At 40.0% G+C, this 23,799-nt stretch overlaps 1 protein-coding gene across 1 annotated transcript in view; it reads right to left on the reverse strand.

Moving 5' to 3' along the window:
• DIAPH3 (diaphanous related formin 3) overlaps nt 1-23,509 on the reverse strand; it is a 203,987-nt gene extending 180,478 nt beyond the window's left edge. Inside the window, exons 1-2 of the mRNA XM_054271625.1 lie at nt 23,357-23,509; nt 1,742-1,915 (exon numbers count right to left, since the gene is read on the reverse strand). Coding sequence (XP_054127600.1) covers nt 1,742-1,915; nt 23,357-23,509 — 327 coding nt within the window. The remainder of the gene's footprint in view (nt 1-1,741; nt 1,916-23,356) is intronic.
• Nucleotides 23,510-23,799: the final 290 nt, after the last annotated feature.

The following is a 23,799-nucleotide window of genomic DNA, read 5'->3' on the forward strand; positions in this document are numbered from 1 at the left end:
ACAATTATTATCTTTATTATCTGGTTTTATGAGCTCTTTCATAATTTTTGCCATGAAAACCACACAAGATGCCACTGGATAAAATAAAGGGAGAAGGAAGCCATATGCATCCAGGAAAACCCCAAGGTAAGACATTCAGTAAACCCTAAGAATTGAAAAACTTCTCCCTTCAGTACTAACACATTGACTATTTTTTCCATGCAAAATTATTTCTAAAAGCCTGGCTACAACAAACTGTTCAAATTGTTCACCAATCCACCCCTCCAAATCACTTAATTTGATCAGAACAGCAAACTAGAGGCTACAATATATAATTAGCTATGTAATCTACTGTGACTAAACTAGCTTTATTCCAGCCCATTCAAATGTGGATAATCTGAAAAATCCTTTCTGTAGTGCATGTTATAGATAAAACAACACTGATAAAGTAGCTTAATACAAGTTTAAGTGCTTTGTTATTCAATGAAACTAGGAAAGTATTCAAATTATCCAGATGTCATCACTACTTTATATTTTGCAAAGTAGTTTTAAAACTGGAATTAATTATTCCAGGATCCATGGATATAAGCATCTATATTTATCTAGACATGCAGTAGTAGGTTTCTGAGGATTTATTGAAAGTTTCTATTTATTTATGGCACAGTACAACATCACAGTCTACTCTATACCAGAATGTCTTTAGGATGGTAGAGAAATACAATCTAAATGCAAGGGGTGTTTTTGAAGGCACACCTTCAATTTTATTAAAAAGAACTCTCCCATTTTCTGAGCAATTATGTGTTACAGCGAAATCTTTAAGAGAAGCAAGACATCAAAGAAAAATGAACCATTTGGCAATAAGTACAAATAGAGAAGTTGGTAACAGTTAATTATTCCTTTCCCTCACCAGTTTAACCATGAAAAACCTGCATGTTATCCTTCAGTTACAGTTCTCAAGAGTTCTACAAAAGCTTCTTCAAAACTAAGCTATTATCACTGAGTACTAGGAAGTACAAATTCCACGAAGGTACTTCTCTCATTGCACATTGCATTTTCTCCACATGCCAGTCCCTGGCAGTCCCTTTGTATTTCAAGAGTTACTTGTTACTTGCTGTGAGGCAGAGAAAGAAATAATAATCTGGGCATCATTCTCCTTGTTAGTGTTCTCTTGTGCTCTTCAGATTTCAGTCACTCTTTTCTCATGGCCATTCGTGTTTAGTTTTCAATTGCCCAAAATGTCATCATCACGACAAAAAGCTCAACCTACTGAGGTGCTACCAGTGCCACATGGTCTTTGTGACTGCTCTTTTGTAGTGCACTAACAATGACAACTAAGGAAAGAAGCAAATTTGCAGACAAATGCTGCTTTGGAGGCAAGTCTTTCTTTTTGTGCAAGAGTGACATGGCATATAAATTGAGAACTAAATGTGACCGTGACATTTGAAGGCATAAAATCTCTTTGTAAAAGTTTCAGATCATCTTAAAAGGAAGAAAGATCCCCCATTTCTTGTTCCTCCTCAAAACATGTTGCATAATCTCATTTCTAATTTGTTTAAATATACTTGGACCAAAATTTTGCAAAAATAATCCAATACTTTATTTCCTGAGAAGCATCCTAATAAATACACAATTACAACTCACAACAACAATTATATCAATAATTCAGGTAAAGATTAGAACACATGCACAGAAGAATACCTGTTCCACCTATCACTTAGCCATGTTGTCATTCTTTAAGTAAAAGAAACTGTAAGACTCTTACCATCATTTTTTCAAACAGTGCTATGATTTCCCTTTCCGACAGTGGTTTTGTAGCAAAACCCTCCAGGTCCATGGGTGTGGATGACCAATCTGTGGAGTGTGACTGCTTCATATGTGGCAGAGGAGGTCTTTCTTTTTTACTTCTTGGAATTCTTATACTGGCAAATCTATCCAACTGAAAATATAAAAGATGTAACATATTACGTACTGCTTCCATTCTGGGTAACTCTAATTAACGCGGATGTTCTTGGAAGTTGAAAATCCTTATTTTCTGTGGTAGCTTACCTATTCTTTAACTGCCTTATTCTAAAGGCTTTTCCTAAAGATACATATGATGGTCAGTTGCCTAGCACTGGAGTTAACCAACCAGAATCCCATTACATTAGAAAGAAATCATGCAGAACATCAGAATTTCACAGAAAGTTTGGAGGAATAGATATCTACAAAACCAATTTATGAAGAATTCTTTCCAAGCGTTACATGTAGAATATGAGAAAGCAGGCTGATTTACCAAAAGCATAGTTTTAAAGTGGTTTTAGTTACCCAGAAATAGCTGTATTCCTAACATGGCTACAGAATATATAGACAAGCAAAGAAACTACTTTTTATTAAAAGACAAGTTAGCATAACTAAGACACGGTTCTATTTATTTTCTTTATATTTCTATTTCTTTTTGCATCATGTAATACAAAATTTAGTGCCTTTGTTCCAATTATTTAAAAACTAATTTTGGAGAAACCATTGACTCCCCTATTAAAGCTACATAGAGTATGTTTATGATTCCATGAATGCTCCTTATGACTAATCCCCAGCACACATCAATCACTCTGGCTTTATTAACCCTTCCAAGAGCCAAAAACCTTCTTTAGAAAAGTGGTTTGGGTTGTGGGATTTTAAACCGGTTAGATATTTACCAACTTTTTGATCAAGAGTTACTAAATGAAGCTTTACACATTTTCCATGCTAGAGCCTGTGTTTTAAGGCACATGGGGGCAGAAGGCAAAAGCAGAGGACACCTAATGAGATGTGCTACATCATCATCTTTGTAACACTCTTTTGAACAGATACGAACAGCAACATCACATTCCTCAACACAAAAGAAAGTTACGGAAACATTTGATGCATAAGAGATTTTGGACAAGATTTCAACCGTATCAACTGACTTCTGTCTTGGAATGCTATGCAAAAATATTCTGAGGCTTCAATATATCTTTAAGATAAGTATCTTGAGACCAGTACATCAGTTACCAAACTAAATGACAAGTAAAATTATTATAGCATCTGTGGAATTAGGATCAGAGAGAGCAAAGAAATCAGTAGCAAAAATTGGGTACAAGTGTTCCACTCTAGTCAGAGCAAGAATTGACTATCAGATATCCATGAAGAGATGTTTAGAGGAAAAATATAAAGACTTTAATTCTTCCAGTTCAAAATTGAAAAGAAACAGTTCTTGGAACACAGAAATAGATTATAAGCTACTCACAGATGGTTGTAGAACATGCAAAAGCAGAAAATTAATATAGCATAAACATAAAAGAGCTCAGCATGGATGATGGGGCCCTTCTGTGTCACATCAAACCAGCAGGCAATGAGGAAGAGCATACTCTACAGGAATAATTACATAGGCAAGGCCCAGGAAGACAAAGAAGGCAACAAAAGCAAAAGGGAGGCTAACATCACTGGAAGTGAAGTAGCAGTCATCAGTAACAAAAACCATCTTACATCTTGACTGGGAAGCAATTTCCCTTCCTGCTTTTACAATCAGAAGTCTATGGTAAGCATGGGGAGATGAAGCCAGACTTCAAACTGAAGTGACTAGACTGGAATTGTAAAAAAATCCTATTATATGATACTTTTCTTTTCAAGCAATGTCTTTCATAAGTACTGATAAAAGGCAGCGTGCCTGCTCCAAAAATTGAGTTAGCCAGTAGCTTCTCCATGCCCCCATATCTTCACTATAAAGTGCATAACCTAAGATACAAGCCATTTTATTTGTAGATGGTTCACGTACAGACTTGAAACAGGTGTAGAGGGAAGACACTTTGGCTAAATAATGGATTTCAGCCCATGAATCAGTGAACAGAGAACAAATTATATTTAAGACAGCTGTGCCCTAAATTTCTTTTCCAGTATCTCCTGAAAAATCTCAGTCCTTTCTTTGCTGTCTGTGCTCCCCAAGTGTCTCCTCTTCCTTCTGCTGCACACAGCAGCAGCAACAGAAGTTGTGGCCAGGCAGAACTGCATGCAGTGCCAGAGGTCTCTAGAAACACAGCCCTTATTCAGGGAGAAGGGCCTATTCCTCCTTGAAAAGAGATATTTCACTGGTTCCCAGTTTTAGTTTATGTTTTGGTTTTAATCTTCTCTTGAATGTCTAGTAGATGTTTTGCATCATTATACATTATGCCATAACCTTTATATTCCCCATATTCACCAAATCCTATACCACTCATCCTAGAGGAGGAAAGCACATCTTGGAATATATTTGATCAGACAGAACATTTAAGATAAATTGAGATAATAGGATTATTAATACATTTAAAAATGTGTCAAACTAATTATTTTAAATAATTTAAAACAATGCAATCTAAAAAGAAAATTCCCATACATTAATAAAAGGGAATTCATAACAAGATTTGCACAGCAGTAGAGTGTGGATATTCTACGTATACTTCCCTTTTGAATTATACATTGATAGTGCTTCAGAAAAGTTAATACTTCTCAGTATTCCACACAGGCAAATAATTTCACGGTCCACAGAAATCACTATACAGAAAGAATAGAAATTTCATTGCTTGGGTGTAATGAAATCTACCACTGATGCTACTGGCGATCCAAGTGCATAGAGAAGGAAACGGCAAAAAAAAAGTTCAATAATCTTCCATGTTACACCAAAACATTTTAAATCAGGCTAACCAACAGGCTATAGCTAAGCTTAGCTTTGATACAGAGTCACTAGAGTTTAAAGCAGGTTTGACCTTGCATCTTTTCTATTTTTTGGTATTTATTTTATCAATGGATACATATAGATGCATTCAGCAACAGTGCTCTAGAAAAGTCAGAAAAATATCTGTATGAGCCAAAATCAAGCAACCATCAAGGATGAATGGCAAGGTTTTATTGGCTTATTTCATAGGCTGACTATTATTCCACTGAGAGCCCATGAAATAAGAAAGTGATTTTATGCCCACACCATGGTCCTGAAAAGTCAAAGTTACACAGATACCCACAATACAAACTTTCTGACTCATCACACTTTCTAATAAGGTTCCTAGAAAGTAAAATTTTTTGTGCTCTGATTTTGATCTTAGTGATGACTTCTTAAACCTTTCTCCATAAGAAAATAGCATGTATTGAACTTACACATTTGATAACGCAGGAATCAATGGATCAGTTACTGCTAGAATAATTTTTGGCACTACAGCTTATCAAGACATCACCCATTAATAAAGTTGCTATGCGTGCAGGAATGAAAGGTGTTAATTCAGTGCCACCCTGCCTCCCTCATCTCTCCCTTAATTAACACATCAAAACACCTATTCTTATATTAAGAAATTCCTCAAAAATGAAATCCAGCACATGCATGTAAAAAAAACACATTATCACTGTAAGTGATGGCCTTAGCAACAGCACTGAAAATGGCCCTTGTGATAGCCCTGCTTCTTCCTCCTCTCCACCCTCTCCAACCTCCTTGTTCTCCTTGACTGCTTTTGCTAAATCTTTTTTGAAAGGTTACCTTCATATACATTTCTTCTGCTTGTGTACAGGGGCAAGTGACACCAGCACATGTTGTTTCTCTGCTTCAGTGGCACTGTTTGTCATCAGGCGTGAACTAACCACAGTGTCTGTCACGGTGACTAGAACAGCTGCGGGCCTGGTGTCTCACTGTCAGATTCAGAGACCTTCTCTCTCTCCCGAGGGCACTGGGCAGTGCTGGGCACGGCTCAGTAGGCCTGGGCCAGGCCCCAGCACATTGCAGGGGTTTGGATCCTCCTGCATTGCCAGGGTGGCAGAATATCTTTTCCAAGGCCAAAACTTTTACTGGTTTTTCTGGATTATGCACTTGCTAGGGGTAAAGTGCAAACGCAGACCACTACCCTAGACACTGGCCCATACAGTGCCACACACTCCTCTGCTCCAAATTATCCAGCTTTTGGGAAAATGTCTGGGTGATGTTCTAGATCTTAAACAAGACCTGAACCATATGTAATAATATACTGGCTCCAAGAGAAAGATCAGGTTCGTTTCAAGGATACTCAAAATCTTTAAAATTCTCAAAGGCTACTGTAATCAGTCTGGAGGAGAAGGAATGAAAGGGGGAGGGAAGAAAGATGTAGGAAGGTATTGTTACGGGTTCAGGAGAATGCCTGCGCACAAAAAACTCAAGATGCAGTCAGAACAGCAAAGCAAGTCAATTTTATTAGCTGTGTTTGCAATAAATACATACCGACCCCTGGATGTTGGAGAAGCTGCCGAGCAGAAGGAGATAAGAGCACGGCTCCTGAGTGGGAGGGGCAGGAGGTGACACACCTTCAGCGTGTTCCCTGCTGAAAACCGTGTGCATCATGTCATCCTCTCTCCTCCACCCTTACATCTCCTCCTCAGGAGTGGCCAGTTTCAACATCGTCTCACATGGGGCCCAGTGCATGAGATGAGGTCACAACAGCCCATGATCACATCTCCATGCCAACAACAGCTTTATCATTCCCCTTTCACAGGATGAATTCCACTGATACATAGTTTCATTTCTGAAGGTTAGTCCTGCCAACTAACAATACGTTCTTCTTCTACATTATCTTGTTGACGTGCACAATCACAGACCAAATACAATTAGGCCTTAGACTCGTCTTCGGTCCCTGACACAGGTATCTTCCCCATAGGTTGTCTTTCTGAGGACACAACTTCTGATACCTCATTATGAAGACAGAGCATTACAGAATTATTATGGTTTAACCTAAAATACCTTACTAGAAGCATTGAAGAATCTTCTTTCTTTCACTTGCATTCTCATGAAGAGACATACACATTCACATTATATATAAAAAATATATTCATATATACATGGACCATTAAGACACTGATGGCGATCACTAAGCTCAGTCTTTTAGAAGAGTTCTGATATAAAATATCTACAGGTACAAAATATTCCTTTCCTGAGTGAAAGCATAAAACCAAGATATTGCTTATAGCTTTTGCTCTTTTACTGGGGGTTCCTCTCACTCTGCCTTACAGATATGTAGGACAAAAAGTACCGCCACCCTTTATTTTCAAGTTCACATTTTTGACTGCTTGCTATTTATGTACTCAGTAAACACATTTTCACATCTGAAAAATCTGCTCAAGCACTACAGAATAACTCAGTCTCACAGACATTTTGCCAGTCATTTTAGTCACAGAAGCCAACAGCTCAGTCATGAAAGTCTGCTGTAAAACCCTGATGCTGACAGATAACAAAAGCTTAGGGGAACATTAACAACATAGGAAGGAACAAAAGGAGAATACAAAGTGGAACAAATCCTGTGTCTTGACTTGAAATAATTATTATTCCTACTGGATAGGCAACCAACACGATGAACTGGGTTGCAACAATTTATTTCAGTATCTTCAGAACTTAAAGTAACCCACTTACCAGCAGAAATACTTCTCAAAAGATCAAAGAAGTTACTTCCAATGACTCTAAGTCAAAGACCTCTTAACATATTTTTCCTGCTTGAAGCTCCAGAGGATTAAAAAAGTATATTCTTTCTTTGACAGCCAAATTACTCTACAAGATTAACTTCTTAGTATGTGAGAAATTCCACAGCCAGCAGTAGAGCTTTTAGGAAGAGCAGGACTTGCATAAACCAAGATACACAGAAGAATCCCTTTGATAAAATGACTTCTTATTCCTAATAAACTCAATCTCAGAGATTATTTTACCAATCTTAAATTTATATAATTTAGACTTGTGCACAATCACATCCTAAATGCGTAGACAATATTTCACTCTGAATCTTATTTCTCTATATACTGGAAATTATACAGCCTTTCTAATCTTTAAAGCAGTTGCTATGAAATCAGTATAATTTGATGCTCTAAGGAATTTCAGTATGTTTTTCTTTTTTGTCTACATAAGATACCTTTTAATAAAATCCTGTTAATATGGAGGTTTTTTAATCTTTCTGAGTCTTACTGTCTCTCTCTCTCTGCCAACACTGAGACAGGCATGCCAGCAAACTGCATCTCAGGAAGTGGAAGATCCTCACCCCCAACAGGCAGGAGGGGACCTAAGAGACAGGGAGAATGGATGTAGGTCCTTGCTTGGGGTGCCAGGTGAATCCCCTCCCAACCTACCAAGGGAGCTGTCCCAATACATCTTTGCGAGCAGAGAAGGACTAGTGGGTGATACGGGGTGCATGGTGGCCATTTTGGGCACAGGAAGTACAACATTGATAAAGTTCTCAATTCTGAATAAAGTAAGGATGGGCACCAGAAGAATTGCTACTTTGGGCTTCAGGCAGGCAGATTTTGGCCTTTTTAGGACATGGACTGACAAAGCCCCTTGGAATCAATTCTGAAGAGTAAAGAAGTCCAGGAAGGGTGAAGATACTTTAATAAGGAAAATTTTAAAGATACAGAAGCAGGCAGTCCCTATATGCCATAAGAAAATCCAGTGGAGAAAAAGACCAGCCTGACTAAACAGAGAACTTTAGGTTGAAACTCAGGGCTCAGGGGAGGAAAAAGGAAAAACAAGTGTATCACTTCTGGAAGGAGGGTCAGATAACTTGGGGGGGACTACAAGAATGTTGTAAGGTTATGTAAGGTGAAAAAGTAGAAGAGTCAAAGCCAAACTGGAACCTGGTCACTGTTGTTACAGACAACAAAAGTTTCAATGAATACATTACCAGCAAAGTACAGCTATGGAGAGTCGCCATTCTTTGCTGCTTGCAGATGGTAGCATAGTGTCCAAGGATGACAAAAAGACTGAGGTATTTAATGCCTTCTTCACCTCAGTCTTTAATACCAAAACCAGTTGTGCTCAGCAAACCCAACTCCCAGAGATGAAAGTTAGGGATAGGAAGCCAAGTGAAGCCCCCATAATCCAGGAGGAAATGGCTAGTGATCTGCTATGCAAGTTAAACACCCACAAGTCTATGAGCCCGGATAGGATGTACCAGGGAATAATGAGGGAGCTGGTAAAAGAGCTCGCCAATCTACTTTCAAACATTTACCAGCAGTCCTGATTATCTGGAGAACTTCCAGTTGACTGTAAATTAGCAAATATATAAAGAAGTGTTGGAAAGATGATCCAAGGAACCACAGGCCTGTCAAACTAATCTAGGTACCAGGGGAAGTCTTGGAACAGATCATCCTGAGTGTCACTATACAGAATGTACAGAACAATTAGGACATCAGGCCCAGCCAGCATGGGTTTGGGAAAGGCAGGTCCTGCGTGACCAACCTGATCTCCTTCTATAATCATTTGACCTAGTCAGTGGATAAGGAAAAGGCTGTGGATGGTGCTTCCCTAGACTTCACTGAGGCATTTCACACCATTTCCCACAGCATTCTCATGGAGAAACTGACTGCTCATGGCATGGGCAGGTACGTTCTTTGCTGGGCGAAAAACTGTTTGGATGGCTGAATCCAGGGAGTGGTAGTGAATGGTGCCACACCAAGCTGGTATCTGGGCACAAGTGAGGTTCCCCAAGGCTCAGTATTGGGGCCATCTTGTAAATATCTTCATCAGTGATCTGGACTAAGGGGTTAAGTGCTCTCTCAGTTAGTGTGCAGATGACACCACACTGGTTGACAAGTGTTGATCTCTTGGAAGGCAGGAAGGCTCTGCAGAGGAATCTGAACAGGTTGGATCAATGGACTGAGGACAGCAGCCTGATGTTCAAATAAATCCAAGTGCCATATCCTGAATCTGGGTCACACAAAACCCCTTGCAGAGCTACAGGCTGAGGTCAGAGTGGCTGGAACATGGCTGAGCAGAAAAGGACCTGGAGGTGCTGGTTGACAGTGGCTGAACATGAGCCAGCATGTGCCTAGGTAGCCAAGAAGGCAAATGGCATCCTGGCCTGTATCAGAAATAGTGTGGCCAGCAGGACCAGGACAGTGACCATCTTGCTGGTGATGCTCTGGTGAGGCTTCACTTCCAATCCTGGTTCAGTTTTGGGCCCCTCACTACAAAAAAGGCATTGAGGTGCTGGAGTGTGTCCAGAAAAGGGCAATGCAGCTGGTGAAAGAAGGGTCTAGAAAGCAAGTCCTATGAGGAGCAGCTGAGGGAGCTGGGGATGTTTATGTTGGAGTAGAAGAGGTTCAAGGGGGATCCCACTGCTCTGTACAAATACCTGAAAGAAGGTCTTAGCAAGGTGGGATGTGGCCTCTTCTGCCATCTCAAGTGAAAGGATGGGAAGAAATGGCTTTAAGTTGCACCCAGGGAGGTTCAGATTGGACATTAGGGAAAAAAAATTACTGGTAGAGTGGTTAGGTATTGGAATGAGTTGCCCAGGAGCATGATGGAGTAACCATCTCTGGAACTGCTCACAAGACACCTGGAGGTGGCACTTGATATAGTTTAGGGGTGATTATGGTGGTGCAATGTTGACAGTAGAACTACATGATCTTGAAGGTATCTTTAAACATTGATGATTCTGTGGTAGTTGGAATATGGAGCACTTGAGAGAGATAATTTGATACCTCAGCTACCTGCTTTCCGTTCCTCTGTGGAGCAAGAACGCAATTGCCATCTTTGCAGATAGCAAACAATCAGGGTAAAAGAAGCACATGTGTAAAAACCAAGGTTTTTGAACTTAATGAGGATTTATCACTAAAAGTAGACAATTCATCAGCATCTCACAAATAATGCAATTTAGATATTGAAAAACAGCCTGCATTTTTAGATTCTCAACATGCTGCTAACACACCTGAATTTAAAAACAAAAGAAGTTCCTGGTCACTAACATACAACTGTATTTGTAAGAAATGGGTTCAGAAATATAAATATTTCATAAAGCATACTGAAGCAGTAAGTTAACATGCAAGTTTACTTACTTGCCCATGAGAAGAAAGGAAATCTATTATTTCATTGAAAGCTACAAAATCAAGTTATCTTAAACCTTCAATTTCTTTACCTTCTCTTACTACTAATTTTGTTCTTGTCCCAGAATCACACACAGAAAGATTAAACCAACAGAAAACTGAAATAGAGGAATAAAAAGTGTCCATTTGAAAGCGTACCCTCATTCCAAGATGATGCTGCAAGTAAACAGAATATCCCCCCTTACGTGTATTTAAAAGTTCTCAAATGTTGTGGTGCTGTAATTTATTTCACTGTTAGCCTTTTACTAAATAGCTGTCATTCCCCTTTTCAAAAATATATATTCGTATGAATAATTTGGTACTACCCTGCAAATGAGATTTCATTCCTCTGTGAAGGGGCCTTTTTCATGCTCTGAGAAATTTAAGGAGTTGGGGAAAAGTTTGGTTACTACAGAGATGACAGACTTTTTGTTCTTATTCCCAAAATGAACAATAAACCTGCCAATTTTTTGAGGCTACGATTACAAGCTGGACAAGTCCAATAAGCTTTGTAAAATGCAAAAATGCAGCAGTCTAGCCGCTTTAAAAGGAAAAAAATGCACCTCACAAAAACAAACAGCAAGATCTCATGTATCCCGACTACAACACTTACATGGCACTATTCAAAACTTGTTTTCTAGTTACCAAAAAATAATTTTGCTTTCAGAAAGTTGATAGTATTTTCTTAGCCTTCCAAGATAAACACAAGTTTATACAATCAAACTTGCATTATCAGCCAGTCAAACTCAAATTTCTTAATCATGATTTCCATCCAATGAAATTCTGCTAAAGAAATAGAAACAGATGATTTAAGTAAAACTAAGACTGACAGACATAAATCTCTCTGCACTTCAGCTCCTAGCTACACACAGAAGTACTTTAGCGAGAACTCTGTATAGCACTGAAGTCATAACAGCTGATCTTCAGGTGATGACAAAACATTACTTCCTAGGCAAATTCAAAGGCTTTGTAAAATTATGTATCTTAAGAAAAAAATATTATGCACAAAAGAATAGTACAGGAAGTGAAATAGGTAACTTCAAGAGCAAGAAAAAAATCTGGTTTGTGGTTAGATACAGAACTCATCTCTGATCATATTTGAGAAACAGCATTAAACATGACACTGAATATACTTAAGGTGGTTTGAGCAAGCAATAATGAGTTTCACAAGCAAATGTTACTTTGTTAAACATGTTATTTTAAGCTAGCCATGCAGCCTAAGTAACTTTGATATTAAACATGCAATCACACATATCTTAACTATACTGCATGTAGATCGGCACAATTACCTGTGTCAGGCTCATTTAGCTGTGATTAGAGCATACTTCAAAGCCATCCACACATTTTTGCTACTCATACTGATTATGTTACAGCTAATTACCAGTGCAGTGAGACTTTGCCAATTAACTAAATTATCCTCAAAGTTAAGATAGTTTCCTGTATTAGTAAGGTTATTTTTATTGCATTAGCAGTAAGGTTATTTGCTTAGCCCAGCCAAAGCAAAACTGAAGTTGTCTTACCACATCATCTGTCAGTGTCTTGATATTTAAGTGCTGTAAATCAAACAGGAAAGCAGTCACATCAAAATTGTTCAGTAAAAAAAAAAAAAAATTTAAGCTTAGTTATAGTTACTTTAATTCAAAATCGCATGCAAGTTAAATAGTGTTGAATCCTGATGCCTGAAATGAACTAAGTTTCTTGGCAAGTTGTACCTTGCTGGTTTACAATGCACAGCAAGTTATAGATTTTAAAAATCTTCAATTTGATCCTCCAACAGAATATCAAAAGACTGTGAACCAAACACAGCTTGAAAGAAGTTGTGTTTTATGATATTTCATAACCAAATTATGCTTTATAGCTAAATATACAGACAACCTGCACATTCAAAATTCAGATACAAGACATGCGTCTTCTCAAGATGGCTGTGGGGACACTGACAACAAATAATCCAGAGATTTCAAACTCAATAAAGAACACAGAGCTCCTCAAGAGTTCAAAACTATCCATCAAGCTGCAACACTCAAACTACTCACATTGTTGAAAAGTCTCAAGTAATGCCTCTGTGTAATGTGAGCAATGCGAGCAGAACATGAACTTGTGAGCAGAAACTGAACTAAGCATTTACTAATAGCAGCATCCAAAAAAAATCTATAGATCACTCAAAACAGTAGTTTCTGAACCAGTATTTGCTCTCCACTGCATATTTACAAACACACCAAGTGTCAGGATGTACAGCTCTTACACAGAACCCAAGAGCAGCACAGAACATTGGCAACGGATGAGTCAATATTGCAGGGATCCCATGTATCATTTTTATGAGGAGGCTGAGAACAGACTAAGCAGGAAAATATCAAGAATGTGAAGTCAGATACTTACTGAGGTAGACTCTTACCCTTCTCTTAGATTCCCCTCTCTGCCTAGTGTACACAGCTTGGCCACAGCTACAGCAACTGCCAACAACTACATCCTAATTAACAGATTTGGAAACTCTTCACCAAGACAACAATAATTGACTACAACCTGAAAGGAGGTTTTTGCAAGGTAAGGAACAGTCTCTTCCCTCAGTTAACACGCAATAGAGCAAGAGAAAATGGTGTCAAGTTAAACCACTGGAGGTTAGCTTAGATATTAGGAAAAATTTATTCACTGAAAAGGTAGTCAGGCATTGGAGCAGGCTGCCCAGGGAAATGTGGAATCAACATCCCTGGAAGTGGTCAAAAGGCAGACAGAGACGTAACACTTGAGTTTGGCAGCAAAAGTAGCGGTGCTAGGTTAATGATGATGATCTCAGAGGCTTTCAACTTTAATGGTTCTATGATTGTGACCATTACTTCTGATATCTTCTTTGGCTCATCCCTCAGAATTAAAGAACAATATGTGTTAAGTCAAATATAATCACACAATAGGTCTAGTCTGAAAAGTGTCAAGAAACTGAGGAAGAAGTGTCTGATGAATGGTTATGGAGTTAAAAATAAAAGACAAATAAGGTGCAAAGAAGCACAGTATTCAGTGACACACTATGTTCTACAAACAAAAAAAATTGCTTAAAAAGGTGCTAGGTCACTACTGAACCTTTATGATAATTCCATTCCATGTTCTAACAGGTGAGGATTTGAAATAAATGAAAAGAAATATTCCAATCCAACCAGGAGACTGAGGATCTGTATCCCAGTCTTCTTACTGGTGCTCTCCTGCCACAGGGGTAGATCAGACTTTTGCCTCACACACTGCTATAGAACTGGGGTTTATTACTTGTTTTTCCCATTCTGCTAATTATCTGCAAAGACAGTAAAAGTGTTAACTGATGTCACTTGCAAAAGCTCATGACTTTTCATTTACCAAGGTTTGGTATAATACTTCTATCCTTAAGTGAGCAAAACTGCAAGAGAAAACACTAACATATGGTCTGACAGTGCAACTAGGGAGAGAAGAACATGAAAATTTATTCCTTTTTCATACAGATGACTTAAATCACTAAGCCTTAAGCAATGCACAAATACCATCATGGAGCTCCTCTAGCATGGCAGGAGATTACCTAATCTGTTTAGAATGAAAACCACCTGAATTCTATGCTTTGAGTGGAAATTCAAGATTCACATCAAACTCAGGTACACAGGAAAGCAACAACATTAGGTTTATTTCCACTTAAGAACAGATGTTGGATGTTTTGCAATTGCTCTATACAAGACACCATCATCTTGTAGGTAACCAGGCAATTTCAGATTCAGGTTTTGTTCTTTGAAAAAGAAGTTAGTGGGATAATTCAAGCCAGTATTTTATGTTTCATTTAAGTAATGAAATTCAGCAGTGCAATTTAGTATGGTAACGAGTGAAAATCTTCCCATTTTGTATATCAGAACACCTCACTGACCCAAGTCATCTGAGTAATTAGTGAAAAAAGACTACCACACAAACAAGTAAGAGCACCAAAACAGTATAACAAATTCAACATACAGATATGAGCCTCCTCTCAAAGTCTACATCTTACTGTATACCTAGAGTACAGAAGTCTAAAAATATCAGCATTTCTTTCATAAAAAGTTGTGGAGCCCAGTTTGAAGGCAAGTGCAAAAAGCAGGTTAAGTAAGAATCTACTTAACCAGCATCAAATATCAACACTGGTGACATATTTAGAGACTTTACAGAGGAGAAGAAATGCCATGCAAACTACACCCTAATGTTCAGCTCTTTCAGAATTCAAAACGCTGAATGACTTACTGTAAAACATCTCTAAAGACTTATTTAGTAAACTTTATGTTATAATGATTCTCAGTCAGAGGAGTTGGTTAAAACAGAACTGGGGGATCTCTTTTTCCCCACTTCCTCACCAAGTCCTTCTCTACTGAGAAGGCTGTGAAAGGTAAAATCAATTGACAGCTTTACTGGTCTCCTACAGCATTCAAGGATACAGATACGTGGAACACTGCATGTGGTCTTAACAACAAAAACCACAACAAACAAACGTACCACACTGGATCTTTTAATGGCATTGCATATAGAGGAGTGCTGTGGCTCAAGAACAAAAGCATATTTTTACTCTTGACAGCCAAAGAAAACATATTTCTAGTAAGGGTACAAATAACTAGACTAGGAGTCAGGTGAATACCAGGTAGAGGCTGGAGTGCTTTATTACCACAGGGACATATTTCTATTTTCAGGCTCAGATATATCAGCTCACAAAAGACATTCTGCTCAAGTGAACAGGTTGCCTTAAACACAGGCCTGCAAGTAAATAAATATGACTTAAGTAATATTCAGTCACTGGCAAAAACATTAAATAATTTTACAGAATACTGCTTCAATGCTACAATGGAGGAAAATATTTCTATGCTATTCTGAGCCTTCCATGAACTACTCCACAATAACAAAATTATTGATTTGAAGGCATAGGAGCTATGTACAAGTGTTCCTCCAGTCTGTTTATCATGTAGAAAGTAGATATGCAAAACTGAAAGACAAATTATCAATATTTTAAATATGCTGACATTGTGTTTTCTAGTCAGAGATATACAAAAGCACTAAGAGATTAAAGAGTTACGTAGGACAGTTCAGAAGGAGAGATTTGTCAGCTGCACCTACAGTTAGAAAAGCAGAAGTAACACCATTGCTTAGTCTTCAGATATACAAACACTTTTATAAACTAAATTTTAAAATTACACTCCTCAGTGTACCTTAGTTTTAGTCTAGGACATAGAGGAAGAGGTCATTTTGTTTTGCAATTGAGTAGAAGCAGTTCTCTTGAAGCTAAGTCCAATGACAAAGAAATGCACGGGTATATCATTTTTGAAGAAAGCAAGCAATCTGACAGAATTAGCCCTTATGGGAGATGATGTCCCTCAGGAATACTGTTAAATAACCAGTGTCATAAGACAGAGGATATACACACACATGCACCATGTGATACTGTGTTCTTGATGAGCTGGCAAAACTCCAAAGATAGTGAGAGTCTTAAACAGGAGCTGAAAGGTACAGCAGGATACAAGGGCTGAGTTTCACAACAAAAGCAAAGCAACAAGATGACTGCTCCTGAGACAGAAAGAGTACTGTGCCTCTTGAAAAGGTCACACATGATGAAGACAGGTGTGAGGCAACTTTCACACCACCCAGCTAAAGGAAGCCAAACACTATTAAGCTTCATATACATCCACAGTAAAGAATCTTATTGTCATACTTATGCCTGAAAACTAGGCAAGAAAAGTGTACTCCACAGAATAAGGCCTACGGAGCAGGTAGTTTTTTATTCAGCGCCAGGAGTGAGTGGTGAGGGATAGCTCCACCACAAACTCACTCTTCCATTCTTTGCACCGTATAAGCTTTTATACTTTTTCTACTTAATGCGCATATTACACTTTCCTAACCTTCACATTGTAACATACTTTCTAATTACATATGTTCTAATTATCATATTCTAATTTCTAATTCCATATTTTCTAATGATTACATAAGCTCTTGTAGCACATACGTGGTTTCTGAACAAGGTGGTCATCAGCCTCCTGGTGGTCGTTTTGGATGAAGGCTCAGAAGTCTTCCTCGGGTGTGAACTTTTCACCTCTGTCTCTGCACATGCTCTATAAGCTTGTCTGCTCAAACAGCCAGTGGTTAGCTTTTCGCAGTTAGCTTGTTCTGCTAAATCTGCTGATTCCTAAAAAATGCTTCTTTCACACACTCTGTTACAAAGTAACTACTTCTTTCCGCATAGCTACAGCTTTTTGCACAGCTCCAGCATTATCTGCTGCCTCGGCATCAAAAGCAAGGAAGGGAGGAGGGGCGAACCAGGGAGGGTGATGGGGCAACATTACCTTGTTGCCCAGGTATCAATACACAAGATGATGATGATCTTATCTTGCACATCCAAACAGCAGTACACACTTGAAGTTCATAGTATATACATATAGATACAATGTAATAGATAGATAGATAATATATAGAGAGAATGTAATTACTTGAGGGATTGCCTATATAATTACCGCAGTCAAATCCAGGTAGAGACAGTGAAGCAAAGCAAAGACAAATCCTACTTAATTGGATCAACAGTACTAGTCCAATCTTTTGTGTCATTACATCTATTTCCCTGCCTTTACATATGCATATTTATGGACAAAATTCTTTCTAGGTGTGGTACAAGCAGTTCAAGCAAACAGGATCAGAATTCAGGATAATGACATCTCACATTGGACTCTGATCCCATGTCTTCAGCTTTTCCACCAGCACTACAGAGCAGTGTGGCCTGGAACCAGTGAAGACCAGCCTAGTACAATACTGAGTATAGTCTGTATCATCTAAGAGTTTTGGCACTCCACCAAAAGGAGCAGCATCTACATTCTCCACAAGTGGTCTTTTCACTGTGGCACAAGCACAAAGTGATGTGGCTCATCTAACTTTCTGAATGTAAGCAGATAGTTTAAACACAGATTGTTTGGTACTTAAACTCAGATCATGCCTGGCAGGGATGGGCATTGCTAGTATAACAGAAAGACCAACAAAATATGAACACTGAAACCGGACAAATGAAGACTAGGGATGTTCATATAATCACAACCCTCTGCATCTTTGTAAATTCTAAGTGAGCAAGAATGCATTGCCATTAATATTATCACCAAAAAGAGATTCAACATTAGCTGGTATTTTCCCCCAAATGATATTCTCCAGCAGAAACACAAGTAGAAGACCAAATCAAGGACTGAAGGAAACCTGTAGACTCAGAGAAAAGTTAATTGGATGATTACAGAAAAGGCTATCACTTTAGGATCTCCTTTGTAACAATATTCCCTCAGTAATTTTGCTACCTCAGTCTGAAAATGCAATTTACAAACTGCACACCATTTCTTGCTTTTAATTTCCAATATACTACTTCAGCATTTAGATAATGGCTTTATCACACACTCTGTCTCTGCTGCTTGAAAAGCAGTCTGAAAAGCAATCAGGAGCAAAACTACCTTAACATGACAGGTTCTACACAGTGATATTCTTTAGGCATTGATGAGTTAAACTCAAAATTGGTGCTTACAGGTAAAATCATATAACAAAGTGCTAGAACACAGCACTAAAATTTAGTATCATAACCCACAGTGTTAATTCATGCCAACAAAAATAACAGCATGAAGAATTTACAATTTTACAAAGCTGCGATAAAGTGTTTTAGGTAACATCTGTTCAGCAATCATTTCTTTAAAAGAGTAATTTAGATTCAAGGTCTTACACTGCAGCATAACTGCAGCAATAATTCAGTCACTTTGTAATTAAAGATATTGACACAGATTGGTCTTACCTTTCTACTCTATGCCAGAGAAATGGAAGTGCTTTTCCTCTTAACTACATCTTTCTTTGATTTATAGACACTGTTAAAAGCAACTGTTAATTTGTCTATTTTTAACAGATTGGTGTAAACAAACCCTTCTTGACTCATAAATTTCATAAAGAACTTAATCAAAAACATAACCTGAAAGGCACTGAAGTCAGCTCAACACTAGACTGAAATTAATAGAAACACCTCTAATTTGAGCTAAAAATTGAAGTTGATCTCTTGAGGACCACTGTCTACAATACGTAGTATTTGTAAAGTGCAGTTGGAAGTCGCATAATACAGCACGCACTGTAATGTTTTTCAAACATTACTAAGGTGGGGGAGCAGGGCGAAAATCAAGGAGAGCAAGTGGCAAACAACTGCTTTTTGCCCCACCTTGCCCTAGCAGATTTCATTAGTTTCTTGCTCAATCAATGTATACATAGACAACAGGTGAAATATCTGCCATCCTTCTGTAGATTTCCTCTTTTCACAAGATCCTAAACCACAAGGGGTTTAGGGATGAGCTTTCAATAAGCTGAAGTATACCACAGTACCACAGAAATTCTTTTAGCCTTTTAGAAGTCCCACTCCTCTAAAAACTTGGACCTGTTGAAAAAAGTCATGCTGGTATGTGCCTCAAAATGAACCATCGCTCTTCCAAAAAAAGTATCTAAAATTATTCTGCAAAAGAACGAAGACAACTGAGACTTGAAACTCATTCACTTCTTTTGAGAAGTTTATTCAAAAAGAGCCCATCAAGGCCTGATTTGACAGGGCTAAACAGTTATAGTGGCTGATTCCAATGCCTCTTTCTCCCCCCTCCACCCCTCATATGCAGTGGGTTTTTAAAAACTGTATTTTCCCCACTTAAAAAAAGAATTTTCTTTAGAAGGGAGAATAAAGACAAGATGCATGTTAATGATGTCACCTTTGTCAATAAGCAATCCAATTTACCTCAAGGTTTGTCAGGGAATCAAATTATTTTCCAGATTAGCATATCTGCTATGACAGATCAATATGTTGCATTGACTGGAAGGGCCCAACCTGGAACTTATTTTCAAGCCTTGAAAACTGAGAAATATTACATTCACATAATCTGTATTACTTGAGGTCAATAAATCTAACAGCTACTTTAATCTGACAAATGTACACAGATAGAAATAAAACTGAGGTAACGTGAGGTATGGCACTCTAAATACCCCAGACAGAGAAAAGGGCATAAGCTAAATCTAAAACTCGATTACAGAGAGCCCAAAGGCATGAGAGCCAGGCTTTACACATTTGGACACAAAACTAATTTAACTACTAAAATTATATTGAAGATGTATTACAGAAAGAGTTAGATGAAAAGAAGTCAAGTTGGAAAATACCTCTAAGATCATCAAGTCCCAGCCATAAACCAAACACTGCCAAGTCCATCACTAAACCAGATCCTAAAGTGCCACATCTATGCAACACCTTATGAGATGGTGACTCAACCGCTTCCCTGGGCAGCCTCTTCCAGTGCCTGACCACCCTTTCAGTGAAGAAAGTTTACTTAATACCCAATCTAAACCTACTCTGGTGCAACTTGAGGCCCTTTCCTCTTGTTCTGTCACTTGTTATTAAGGAGAGGACACTGACCTCCACCTCACTACAGACTCCTTCCAGGCAGTTGTAGAGAGCAATAAGGTCAGCCAGTGAGTTTATGGCACACCTAGAATACATTCCATGTTCAATCCATACTTCTGCAGTCCCTATCAGCATCCAAGGATAAAATCTTTGCTTTCAGACATTATTTAAAGATGAAAATAGGACTATCATTAGAACTATGGTGCTTTTGAAAATTGCAGCTTGGCAAAGCATTCTCATGAATTAAGGGCATTCTCATCTATCCCTGCTTAAAAAAAAACTGGGCAGGGGAACAGGAAGAGGCAAAAAAAAATTATCAAAATTCACACCTACCTACAAGATTATTATATACCCTATAAACCTGAGTCAGAACCCCAAATTCAACCTCCTTTATTTTCTGTAGCTGTGACCTCAACACCATGACCTTAAAAAAACAGTCAGCTGATACCTATATTGAAACATTATCAAAATCACCCTTGCATAGACTGGAAGTCCTAGACATATACCCAACAAACTCACCTGCACCAGAGAAAAGGCCTGCTTTCACTGAAAAGACGAGATTTCATCTAAGAAAAAGTCTCAGTGGCTTTTATCACATATTTATCCACGTTCTTCTCCCTATAAACAATTGCACTGCCATTTTAACACATGATTAGCAAAACTGAATGTGATGGCAACACACTACTTCTGTTTTAGCACATAATTATAGGAAAACATGAAAACCATTGTGATAACTGCATAAGAACTTGGCAGTTAAAGTACTGGTAGTAAGTGAAACCTCTTGACCCAGAGCTCTTGTCAGTCAAACACACAAAAATCCATGACTCTCACAAAAGGAATAATCCAACCCTCAGCTCATACAGCAACAACACCATCCAATCTTTTACAGTGGCCAGACCACATGGCTTTCTCCTCACAGATCATATACTAAAGCATATTTTGAGAGACTAGGAAGATCTGGTGTCACAAGACATTCTGGGGTACGTGTGTGTGGGGCAAGGGGCTGCTTGGGCCTTGCCTTGGTGAGGGGATGCCCTGCTCTGCACACACACCCCCACTCCTGGGGTATCCCAGCCCCACAGCGGCTGCCAATCCCCGGCCCAGAGGAGGCAATGCTCCACACCCGGCCTCTGGAGCCCCTCACCCAGCTCCTGAGCGGCCAAACAAACAGAAGTCCCACCTGGCGGAGGGGCCCCAGAAGGCCAAGGGGTATTTAAAGCTGAACACAAGGCAAGCACATGTCTTCACCCTATCTCCTCTTGGAACTTCTGCCAGCTGAGCACTGCTGGAACCCAGCAGCTGGTAGCTATACATGTCCTTTTTTATATCTTTTTTTGTCTTCCCCTCCTTTTTCTTCTAATTCCCACTTCTTAGAATTTCTGAGTAATTTAAAAGGGCTTGAAGTCTGCCAAGTCAAATGGGCTAAGTTAATGCTTAGAGATGAATTTTCTGTTGATTGAATGTTGCACTAAACCTTTTGCCAAAGATCTTTGATTGTCTTGAGTCTAAAGTCTTTTTTGGTGTTTTGACCTCTTGAGAATATCTTGCTACTATTTCTCCTGTACATCTAACTCAGAATACAGGAACAATCATGAGCCCTTTTGAAAGCCTCATCAAGCGAGGGGCCATGTTACCTGCTTGACTAAAACACACGTGTCCCCAGTGGATAGATACACAGCCACATACGAAGCCAAGCAAATACCTCTTGGTCAGTTTCATTTACGCCCATATAGCTCTTGGTCTGTTTCATTTATGCCCATACTCACATGCAGAAAAAGGCACAGGGGCATGGTTCAAACAGCAGTCTCTGCAGCCACAGGACAAAAAGATTGCAGCAAACAGGAATATTCCAGGAGCGCGCTGTGACCCTCCAGAACAGGTCTGGCCAGCCTGTTTGATACCATTTATTGGCTAACTTTTTTGAACCTGTACACAAGTGCCAGGCACTCAAGTACTGAACATTTCATAAATACACCTTAGAATCAAGAGTCTAATATAAACGTTATGGTATCTCTTTTGTAATTATGTAACAAATACAGTTTAGAGCAGGTGGGATCAGGGACTGCTGAACAAAGATCAACATGCATCACCTAAATATGAGCACAGAGTGCATTTCCTCTGCATGCAGCAGATACTCTCTGAAAGGAGGTTGTATCCAGGTGGGTTCAGCCCCTTCTCCCTGGCAACCAGCGACAGGATAAGAGGACACAGTCTCAAAGTACACCACAGGATGCTTAGGCTGGACATAATGAGGAATTTCTTCACAGAAAGGGTGATGAGACACTGGAATGGGCTGCCCTGGGAGGTGGTGGAGTCACCATCCCTGAAAGTGTTTAAGGAAAGACTCAACACAGCACTTGGGGCCACGGTCAAGTTGACAGGGTGTTGGTCAGTTACAGATTAGATTTGATGATTTCAGAGGTGTTTTCCAACCCAATTGATTGCGTGGATACAAGGCCTGTAGAATATACGTTGGTCCCAACTCTAATGCTTGGAATTTTCATCATGTCCAAACAAAAACTGGTTATTTCTGGGTACGCTTTGGTTAGACCACATCTTGCAGACACATGATCTCGTGACAAGCCACCTTGAGTTTCCCAGTTTCTTGGTGTGCTAGCCAAAAGCTTGTAAAAGCAGGCCTACGGAAGAGAACTTCACTAAGTCCTTTAAATTCAAAGACAGCTTTTACACTGCAGAGTTTATATCACTCAAGTTAAGAAAAAAAAAAAAACCAACACAAAAAACCCACCAAAGAACCACAACAAATCAAACTCCACAGCCCTATTAGAAGTAACACCGTTTAAGAGCTGGAAGTCTGTCCTATTCCCCTCGCAACCAGGGCTATCACGCAGCAAGCAAAGGCAATGAACCTTTGTGATGAAGCTCTCGGGAGAGAGCTGAAAACTTCCTGCACCCTTTTAGAGGGGCGAGCAAGATGCGAGCTGGACTAGGCGGGATCAGCCTTGGAAGCCCAGCTGAACTTGACTGTGCCACGTACTCCCACTCAGTGCCCGGTGTCGGCGGGCCCCGGGCAGTGACTGGCCCCGGAGGGACGGACACGGGGGTGTCACCACCCGCCCGGCCGGGCCCCCCCTGCACAGGCCCGCCAGGCCCCACTCCCCGGGCACCCCCGCCGCGGCACCGGCTCGTACTTACGAATTTGGGCTTCCTGCTGTCCGCCGCCTCCTCGGGACCCCCGGCGCTCCCGGTGCCCGGCGGGCCCTTCCGGGGACGGAGCCCCTTGTTCTCCCGCCCGCCGCGACTCGGCGGCGGGGACGGGGCGCAGTAACGCGGCCGCGGCGGCTCCATGGCCGCGCACGAGCGAGGAAGGGACACGGGCAGGGGGGAGCGCCGTCCGCGATCGGGCCCAGGCCCGGCGGCCCCGGCCGAGCTGGGCGCCCGCGATTAGCGCGGCTTAGCTGGGCTCGGCCAGCAGGGAGCCGCGGGGGGAGGAGCGGGGCTGAGCGCTAAAGCCGCGGCCTCAGCGCAGCGCAGGATTTAGCCGGGAGAAGCTCTAATCCCGCCACGCCCGCGCCGCGCGCTCCCAACGGCCGCGGCTGGCGGAGCGCGGCAACGTCCGCGCCGTCCGAACCGTCCCG

Source organism: Melozone crissalis, unplaced genomic scaffold (genome assembly GCF_028551555.1).
Source record: "Melozone crissalis strain CALT ecotype California unplaced genomic scaffold, PUWL_Pcris_2 ptg000013l_1, whole genome shotgun sequence".
NCBI lineage: Eukaryota > Metazoa > Chordata > Aves > Passeriformes > Passerellidae > Melozone > Melozone crissalis.